The sequence below is a fragment of the Arvicola amphibius genome, chromosome 14, assembly GCF_903992535.2.
Source record: "Arvicola amphibius chromosome 14, mArvAmp1.2, whole genome shotgun sequence".
Taxonomy (NCBI): Eukaryota; Metazoa; Chordata; class Mammalia; order Rodentia; family Cricetidae; genus Arvicola; species Arvicola amphibius.
The window spans coordinates 6130299-6140230 of record NC_052060.1 but is presented as its reverse complement, the minus strand read 5'-3'; the positions used below and the strand labels follow the sequence as shown (position 1 = coordinate 6140230).

The 9932-nt window shown below is 50.3% G+C and overlaps 1 protein-coding gene across 2 annotated transcripts; it reads left to right on the top strand.

Moving 5' to 3' along the window:
• Positions 1-1202: 1202 nt before the first annotated feature.
• Positions 1203-9667, top strand: Psmd4 (proteasome 26S subunit ubiquitin receptor, non-ATPase 4). 2 transcript variants are annotated; one of them, XM_038310916.2, is made up of 10 exons: positions 1203-1290; positions 5603-5743; positions 6726-6840; positions 7348-7434; positions 7623-7691; positions 7821-8036; positions 8346-8454; positions 8582-8713; positions 8806-8873; positions 9383-9667. In XM_038310916.2, the coding sequence occupies exons 1-10, from the start codon at positions 1265-1267 to the stop codon at positions 9551-9553; spliced, it is 1134 nt and encodes a 377-aa protein (XP_038166844.1). In that variant the 5' UTR covers positions 1203-1264; the 3' UTR covers positions 9554-9667. The 2 variants fall into 2 exon arrangements, with proteins under 2 accessions (XP_038166844.1, XP_038166843.1); XM_038310915.2 differs by having other exon boundaries at positions 8346-8463.
• Positions 9668-9932: the final 265 nt, after the last annotated feature.

Below are 9932 nucleotides of genomic sequence, written 5' to 3'. Positions count from 1 at the left end.
TACATACATGAAGGCAAAACACTCATACATATAAAATAGTAAAATAGACCCTATAAAAAAAGAAAAGCTACAGTCATAAAAGAAGCAGAACAAAGCCAGGTGGGGTGGCACACGCCTTTAATCCTAGCCCTGGGGAGGCAGAGGCAGGTGGATCTGTGATTTCTAGGACAGCCAGAGTTGTGACACAGAGAAATCCTGTCTGGGGTGGGGGGGGCAGAACAAATAAATACGTTTTATTAAAGGAGACTTTACTAAAATCTATAAAGTGTTTGCAACAGACACCACTACCAGAATTTCCAGGTTTTGTTTTTTTTTTTTTTTTGGTGGTGGGGATAGTTTTTGGTTTGTTTGTTTGTTTGTTTTTGGTGTTAGGAGTTGAAATTGGGGCTCGGTTGTGCTCACAGGCACCTGCTCCACTGAGGCACTCCTGCAGTACTCTTGTTTTTTCATTCTTAGATTTGGCTCTTTACAAGACAGAGTTTCTCCCTGGCTGTCCTGAACACACAGAGATCCGCCTGCCTCTGGAGCGCAGAGATTAAAGGCGTGAGCCACCACCACCCTGAGGTTTTAAGTGTTTATAGCAGTTGGATGAACAAAGTACAATGGGAAACAGAGTTAGAATGAACTTGCTCTGTAGACCAGGCTGGTCTCGAACTCACAGAGATTGATCCGACACTTTAAAAAAAAAAATCATGCTTGAACTGACTGACATATCCACAGTAGTGCGTGCGTGCATACGGGTCTCTGTGTTTGAGACAGTCTCACTATATAACTATGGAGCCCAGGTTGGCCACGAAACTGCAGTTCCGATCTGGGCTGCACTTGGGAGGTGAAGGTAGGGGGACCAGGCGTTCAGCTTCAGTTCCACAGAGAATTCTCAAACGGCAACAACAAAACCTTAAATAAACAAACAAGAGCAGAGGAGGGGGTAAATCACAACCCTCCTGTCTCAGATTGCAGAGTGCTGCCTGGCGAGTGTCACCAGGCCCAGCTGTGCAGAGAACTCACAGCTGCTCCACAGCGTCCGGTAGCAGCTGGCGGAACCTGCAGAAGCGATTTCTGCCGCGAAGGTAGCTGGCACCACCGGTAGCGACCCTTCCGCGTCTGTGGGGCCTACAAATCCCAGAACGCATCGCGGGGCGCGGAGGCGGGGCAGCGGGGCGGCGAGGAGGTCGAGTTTTGTGATTGGCGAGGAGCTCCAGGCCAATCGGAGGCGCTGTTGTTTGCCAGTCCAGGAGCCGGTCCGCAGAGGGAAGGTGGCAAGATGGTGTTGGAGAGCACTATGGTTTGGTGAGGAGCTTCGGACCTGGCCGGGGGCCGCGTCCGGGTCGCGGGTGCGCACGGCGCCGAGGCCCGAAGGCCTGGGGTGGGGACCGGGTCGCCGGGCGATGTGGCACTGGGGCCCACGGGAGACAGACCGGCGACTCCCTGAGTCATCCCGGCCCAGAAGCGCAGGCCCTGGAGCCCTGGTTTACGAGAGCAGCCTTTAGTTTGGTTCCCTGACCCTGCTCTCCATGCCGCCCTAAAGGAATGAGGAGCAGAGGCCAGCCGCCCCATCCACCCGTCTCCGACTTCATTGCCTTTCCCTGTACTTTTTCTCTCGTGAAGCTATACCAGCAGCATTCAGGAAAGATGGTCCTTCATTTCATCACGAGTCTGAAGGCCTTTGGGTGATTTGCTCAGGTCACACAGCTTTCAGTGGTTGTGATACGCAGGCGTCAAAAGCTACCGTACAATGCTCTTCTCCGATGATTTAACGCGATCAATTTCATACTTGGCATGAGTACCTATTATGAGTTGGATTAGAAGCTGAGGAAAAGAAAGAAAATTAAAAAAAACAAGATGAGGACATATATTTTTTCAGAGCTATAAGAGCGTTTTGTTTTTGTAGATACTGGGAATTGAGTCCAGAGACTTGGGAATGCTAAGGAATGAGCTATAGCCACACCCCTTCTTTACTGCATTTATTACGTGTTATCGTTATGATTTTTTAGAGGGAGTTTTGACACTGTAGCCCAAGCTGAGTTTGAAGCTTTAGTCGAGAAGATGCGTAGGCTGGCCTTGAACTTGCAATCCTCTGTTTCCACCTTCCAAGTGTGTAGGATCATAAGCCTGAGTCATCAGGCCCATGTTTCTCTTTGGAGATAGGCTAGCACTGCCAACTTGATGGCCCAGCCTTGTATTTCCAGCACTTTGGAGGTGTGTGTGTGTGTGTGGGGGGGGGAATTCCATGAGTCAGGATGCCTAGGAAGAATGCCTCAAAACAGTATAGCCAGAATGCCCAGCTAAATTTGAATTTCAGGCAAATAGTGAGTAGTTTTTAGTATAAAAAGTGATTTTAATACAACCCAGATGTAGCTCTAAAAAGTTATTTGAGTTGGAGAGATGCCCTTGCTGTTCTTGCAGAGGACTGGGGTTTAGTTCCCAGCACCCACATTGTACTGCTCTCAGCTCCTCCTTGTCAGGCCCAGAAGATCCAGTGCCTTTGACCTCTGTAGGTCTCACACCCACACAATTAAAACGATAGAAATAAATCTTAAAAAGTCACTTGTTAAATGTCTGAAATTAAAATTTCATCTCAAGTCCTATATTTTTGTCTTCTAAGTTTGTGCACTTCTAGAAGAGAACATGTTAAGAGAGAAAGAAGACAGGTTTGGATCCCAGCATCTGTGTTCTGGCCCCAACCTTTCGTACACCGGGAGAATTGTAGTGACTTCTGTGTGGTGCTTAGTGGGGTGCCATGGCATTTGGGGAGTCCTCGGAACGTAAGAGCCGCTTAACTAAAAAGCCCCGTGTTGGGGGTGTAGAGCAGAGTGACTTCAACCCAGGTGGTTGATTGAAGGTGGAAGGGATCACCGTAGGAAGAGGTTAGGATCGAAGAGCTCGCATTCAGTTCTGTAACTTGGGGGCCGATGGAGGCGACTCTTGTACAGACTGCCTTTGATTTGAAAAGCTGGTCTGGCCAGGTGTTGTGGTACACACCTGTCATCGTGGCACGGAAGGACCATGAGTTGGAGGCCAGCTTGGAGCATAATGAGATCCTGTTTCCACCCCTCCCCGCAAAAGAAAGTTTAGAGTGCTGTGTTAAAGGAGCACAGGCATCAGCCATCGATGGTGAGAACTCGCGTTTTCCCTGAGGGTCCTGCATTCCAGACACCAGTCTTCTGTAGGGAGCAATTATTTTAAAATGCATGTGTTGTGATGTCTGTCTTGTCAGGCCTTCCTTCCGGCCGGCCGTCCTCCCTCCCTCCCTCCCTCCCTCCCTCCCTCCCTCCCTTCCTTCCTTCCTTGTTTGTTTTTGTTTTTTGAAACAGAGTTTCTCTGTAGCAGCTGTGGCTGTCCTGGAACTCACAGAGATCCGCCTGCCTCTGACTCCTGAGTGCTGGGATTAAAGGCGTGTGCCACCAACATCTGCTAGACTCTTTCCTTGTTAGTTTTTTTTTTTTTTTTTTTTTTTTTTGGTTTTTCGAGACAGGGTTTCCCTGTAGTTTCTAGAGCCTGTCCTGGAACTAGCTCTTGTAGACCAGGCTGGCCTCGAACTCAGAGATCCGCCTGCCTCTGCCTCCCAAGTGCTGGGGTTAAAGGCGTGCGCCACCACCGCCCGGCCTTTGTTAGTTTTTTTTTTTTTTTATGCATGGTATCGCACTTGGGCAGTGTGGAACTCACTGGAGCTCTGTTTGTGTTGTTAGGTCATCTCAAGTCAGATGTGCCGGCACATACCTGTAACCCAGCACTTAGGAGGTAGAGTTGGGAGGATCAGTTCAAAGTCATCTTCAGCGTGTTTCTAAGGAGACCGAGGGTGAGGGAGAGGAGTGGGAGGGGACAGGGATGGATCTCAGCGTGTTGCCCAGGCTGACTCCCAATCCTGGATTCAAGAAATCCTTTTCTTGACTTCCTAAGTAGCTGAGCCTGCAGGTGTGCTCTGTTGCCTGGCCTGTATTTGAGAGATGGATGGATTGATTTTGCAGTACTGGGAACCAAAGCCAGGGTCTTGTTCATGCTAGGCAAGCACCTTACCACAGAACTGCATATTAAAATTATGATCTGGAAAGTTCAGGTAATACCGTAAGCCCAATTTTGTTTCGCTTTTGGGGGTGAAGGAGAGAATTGCATGCTGCCGAGGGAACGCAGTTCTAAGAAATACAAATAATATTACCCCATGCATATCAAGCTGGAGATAGGGAAAGCTGGGCAGTCGTGTGGTGTTTTGGCTTGAGACAGGATCTTGCTGTGTAGCCCCACTTGGAGTTCCCTGTAGTCGTCCTGCCTCTGGAATACTGGGACTGACGTTAACAGAGGCATTTTAAGGGGTACGTGCATGGGTGGTGGGTGTGTTTTCCTCCAGTAGCCGCTCTTCGCAGTGCAGTGGCTTTGCTCACTGTCACTTTTCTCCCCTCTCTCCCTTTCGTGGTCTGCCCATCCCCCTCCTCAGCCGCTCCTTGGTCTTGCCCACACTTGCACTTAGCTCTTCCATCCAAACCATGCTGAAAGCTTCTATTGTTTTTGTTTGGGGACTTGCTATTATTTGACCTGTTCAAGCTGTGGAACCCTGGGAGGAGAGACCCAGTTCCCAAAAGTTGTCCTGTGACTTGTATATGCACGTTGTGGCAAGCATATGCCCACATGCTTGTCTTGTCCTCCAAATAATAAATGAAATGAAAGAGTGAAGTAACTGGACCTTCGAGAAAGAAGCAACTTTCTTAGAGAAAAAATTAACCAGGGGCTAGAGTGATAAATTCAGTGGTCAAAGAGCACAGGCTGCTCTTACATGGGATACAACTTCAATTCCCTGCATCAGCATGTTGTTTCAAACCGTCTAACTCCAGTTCTGGCTCATCGAATACCCGCTCCTGCCTTCACAGGGCCTGAGGACGCACACAGAGACAGAGCAGCCATACACATAAATGCAGTTGTCAGAAAGTTAAGTGGCAGAATGAGAAGATGAGCCTGTGTCTTAGCACTACCTGATATTCCTGTTTCTGCTTGCTTTCCAATAAATCACCCCCTACCATTTGTGGTTCTAGTTATTATCAGGTAAACTTTATAAGGTGGAAAAAGTTGTCACTGAGCCAGTTTTGCTTTCGAGGAAAGTACCTTGTTCTGGGCACTGCGCTCTCCCCTGAGCACAGGTGGCAGTGGCTGGAAGAACTCAAGGGTCATCAAGAGTTGGTCCTGGACCAAGGATGTGGCTCAGTGTTAGATTGTGTGACTGATACCCCTCACCCCAAAACCAAAAGGCAGGGAAGCCGGAGTCTATATTTCATATTATCTAGATCCTGGGTTTTTTGTTTTGTTTTGGTTTGTTTTTTTTTCGGGTCTCATATAGCCCAGACTGGCCTCAGACTTACAATGTAGTTGAGGTTTGCCATGAACTCTTGATCCTCCTAGCTCCATCTTCGGAGTTCTAGGGTTATAGCTGTGTGCTGTCGCGCCTGGCTTGTGTGCTCTATTAAGATAGAAAGAGTTCGAGGTGACCCTGAGTTCTAAGCCTGAAAGCCACTGCTCTGTCACAGCGTGTCTGACAGGAGATGTTGAAGGGTCCCCTATCTGTAGAATATGTTTTAGGGGACCCTCCATATGCCCCCTTTCCCCGTCTTGACAGCGTGGACAACAGTGAGTACATGCGGAATGGAGACTTCCTTCCCACCCGGCTGCAGGCCCAACAGGATGCCGTCAACATCGTGTGTCACTCAAAGACTCGAAGCAATCCTGAGAATAACGTGGGCCTCATCACCCTGGCCAAGTACGTGGGACCCAGGAGTGGGGCTCTGAAGGTGGGTGGTGTTGCCATTTTGGGTCTGTAGGTGGCTGACCTCATGTTGGTAGTACAGGCTGTTTTTACCCTTCTCCTGTGGTCAGCACAGCCTTTTGGGTAGGGAGGATTTACTGACCACCCCCCCCCACACACACACACATAGGGTTTTTCCTCTGCCCTGGCTGTCTTCAGGCTTGCTGTGTGCCTCGGCCACCTTAGACTTGGGTGGACCCTTCTCCCCTTGTCTCCCAGGCTTGCACCACCATGCCCAGTTTTTAACTTTTTCTTGTCATTTTTATGCTGAGGGTGACCCCAGCCTCCTATGTGCTAGGCAAGGGCTCTGCTGCTTAGCTCTAGCCCCAACCTTTGGGATTTTCTTTTTTTTTTAAATTTATTTATTTTGTATTTCATATATATAAATGTTTGCCCTGCACCTATGTATATGCACCATGGGCATGCATGGTGCCCACAGGGGTCAGAAAAGGGGTTCAGGTTCTCTGGAACTGGAGTGTGGATTCTGGGAAATAAGAGCAGTAAGTGCTCTTAACCAATGAGCTATTTCGCCAGCCCCCCCCCTTTGTTTTTTTTTTTGAGACAGGGTCTCATTATATAGCCTTGGCTGGTATCAGACTCAGATCTGCTGCTTCTGCCTCCCCAATACAAATTAAATGCTTGTACCATTTTGTCCTTCAGGAGACTCTATCTTAAAAATGATAAAAGTTGTTTTTGAGGTCTCTAAAGAAAACATGAATAGCCAGGCGGTGGTGGTGCACAGCTTTAATCTCAGTACTCAGGATGCAGAGGCTGGCAGATCTCTGAGTCCAGCCTGGTCTGCAGAGCAAGTTCCAGGACAGCCAGCACTACACGGAGAAACCCTGTCTCGAGAAATCCCCCCAAAGAAAAGATGAATGGGAGTGGTCTGGAGGCACTGTGTGGTCTGAGCTCACTGAAGTGCTTTGCTCTCACCTAGTGACTGTGAAGTGCTGACCACACTCACGCCCGACACTGGCCGCATCCTCTCCAAGCTCCACACTGTCCAGCCCAAGGGCAAGATCACCTTCTGCACTGGCATTCGTGTGGCCCATGTGAGTCCTGCCGCCTCCCTGCTGTGAGAATCAGCGCTCATTTTTCTTGAGAACTGTAATCTAGAGCTGGGTAGAGCAAGAGGAGAGATGGCCTAGAGCAGCGGACCTCAGCCCCTCACACTGCGACCCTTTAATACAGGTCTTCATGTTGTGAGGACACCAGCCAGACAATTATTTGTGTTGCTGCTTCATAGCTGTAATTCTGCTACTGTTTCGAACTGTACTGTAAATACCTGTGTTTTCCAGTGGTCTTAGGTGACCCCTGTGAAAAGGTCACTCGACCCTCAACCCCTGTTGTGACCCACGGGTTGAGAAGCACTAAACTAGAGCACGCGTACTCAGTATAGACAGGGTGGGGCAGGAGGACTGAGGGATGTGAGGGAGGCCTGAGGCTGGAGATCCGCGTGATGGTCAACGTGACCCTGATGGAAGGAAGAGGATGGGCAGGGGACACAGGGAGGAGCTGATGCTTCCTGTGGTTGACGGGAACTTCTTTTGCTTTCCAAGCTGGCCCTGAAGCACCGGCAGGGCAAGAATCACAAGATGCGCATCATCGCCTTCGTGGGGAGCCCTGTGGAGGACCTTGAGAAGGACGTGAGTCTGCGCCCTCAGGCAGAGCCGCATGTGGGAGCACCCCTCGTACTTAGAATCTGGGGGAAGGTGGATGTCTGATTTCAGTGTTGTGTCGACCTTCGGTCGGCTGCTGAATTTCCGTGCATTTTGTGAGGCAAGTTCAGTGCTTAATGCATAGAATCAATTTCTTGGTTTTTCTTACTTCTCAGCTGGTAAAACTAGCCAAACGCCTCAAGAAAGAAAAAGTGAATGTTGACATCATCAATTTTGGGGAAGAGGTAAGTCAGGATTGTAGAGCATGGGAGCCGATCCATTGGTTATGAACAGGACCGTCCTTTCCTAGACTCCGGAGACAGCTGTGAGCAGTGAGTGAAGGAGGGGTCTGTCTTGTGCTCTCTTCTCCACAGGAGGTGAACACAGAGAAGCTGACGGCCTTTGTAAACACGCTGAATGGCAAGGACGGAACCGGATCACACCTGGTGACAGTGCCCCCTGGGCCCAGCTTGGCTGATGCCCTCATCAGTTCTCCTATTCTAGCTGGTGAAGGCGGTGCCATGCTGGGGCTCGGTGCCAGTGACTTCGAGTTTGGAGTAGACCCCAGTGCTGATCCTGAGTTGGCCCTAGTAAGCAGATGCTGACCTGGGTCTGTTTTCTCTGTAGATGCCCAGCTGGTGGGCCGGGTCATCCTGAGCGCTCCCATGCCATCCTTCCCTAAGACCCTTTCACCCACTTCTCTTAGCTCTGTCTGCAGGACTCTGCCTTGTTCGTTTTCTCAGTGACACCCAGGCCCTGTCCTGCTGCTTCCATTTCCCCTTCTCATTTCTCAGCAGTTCTCTTCCTTCTACTACGATAAACCAGAAGGTGCCTCCCGCCCCCGTGTTCTCTAGCCACAGCACCGCCCCAGTAATCGATCTTGTCTTGTTCTTTCCCAGGCTCTTCGTGTTTCTATGGAAGAGCAGCGGCAACGGCAGGAGGAAGAGGCACGGCGGGCTGCTGCAGCCTCTGCCGCCGAGGCTGGAATTGCAACGTCTGGGACTGAAGGTGAAAGAGGTGGATTCTGAAGTCCCGGGCCTGAGGGTGTAGCCATCTCAAGCTATGCTTGGGTAGTGGCACAGCCAGCCCTGTGGAATGTCCACTAGGTCTTCCTTGCCCTTCTGTTCTTTCCCAGACTCGGACGATGCCCTCCTGAAGATGACCATCAGCCAGCAGGAGTTTGGCCGTGCTGGGCTTCCTGACCTAAGCAGCATGACTGAGGAGGAGCAGATTGCCTATGCCATGCAGATGTCGCTGCAGGGAGCAGGTGAGTAGAGCCTGTGTTCAAGGGCCTGGTCAGGGCTGAGGTTGGGGTGAGGAGAAGGCACTGAGCAGAGACTACTGTTCTCCATTCCTCAGAGTTCGGACAAGCAGAGTCAGCTGACGTCGATGCCAGCTCAGCCATGGACACCTCTGAGCCTGTGAAGGTGAGGGCCGGCAGTGACCCTTGGGTCCAGTCATGTTTGAGATCCTCTTGTATTTAGATCCACAGCCTTTTAGGGCTGAGGCTTTCCTCCCTAGCAGACGAGTTCTCTGAGGAACAGAAGGAAACACAGAGATGTGTGTTTTCTCCTGTGTAAAGTTTGCCAGGGGAACAGTGAGTTGGAGAAGCATTCCATTGTCCTGGAATTTTCTAGTGGGATTGATCTGGATTGAATTCTATGGAGTCCTCCCAAGAGGGTCTGGGGGACAGGAGTGTTTGGTGTTCCCAACAAGAAAGCTGCATGTGATGGTTTTACCCTCTGAGCTCAGGTAGCCGAGTTCTCCGGCTTCTGTGTTGTCCATTAGTGCCCATGCCATTATGGACACGGATCTTGCTTACCTCGTGCCTTTCTTTCCCTTGGTGGTACACCCAGCCCCGCAGTCAGCGTCATGTTCCCGTCCCTTCACTGTGCGCTCTGCTACCCGTGTGCCCCTGCTCATGTGCCTTTTTTAGGAGGAGGACGACTACGATGTGATGCAAGACCCAGAGTTCCTTCAGAGTGTCCTGGAGAACCTTCCCGGTGTGGATCCCAATAACGAAGCCATTCGGAATGCAATGGGCTCTCTAGCCTCCCAGGCCACCAAGGATGGCAAGAAGGACAAGAAAGAGGAAGAGAAGAAGTGAGACTGGAGGGAGGGCTGGCTGAGTCTGCCCAGGGGACTGTGAAGACGGGGTTGGCTATAGACGTAGATGTGCTGTCTGCAGACTTTACAACCTGAATAAAGCTTGGCAAGTTTTTCCCTTTGCTTCAAGTAGTGCACACAAGGAGTTGACTGGAAGGGATTCCCTCCACCTCTGCGCTGCAGACAGCTCCTTCTCATCCCAACCCTGGCAGTTCCTCAGGCTCTTTTCCTTTGTCTCTAGGAGAAGCATTGCTGTGGCTCCACCGTTAGATCCCAGGGCCACTGAGGTGAATAGAGAATAACACCGTGGTGGCAGTCTAGGGACAAGGTGATTGTAGTGAACATCCATATCTGATAGGTCAAAGAATTATTAGTTATAT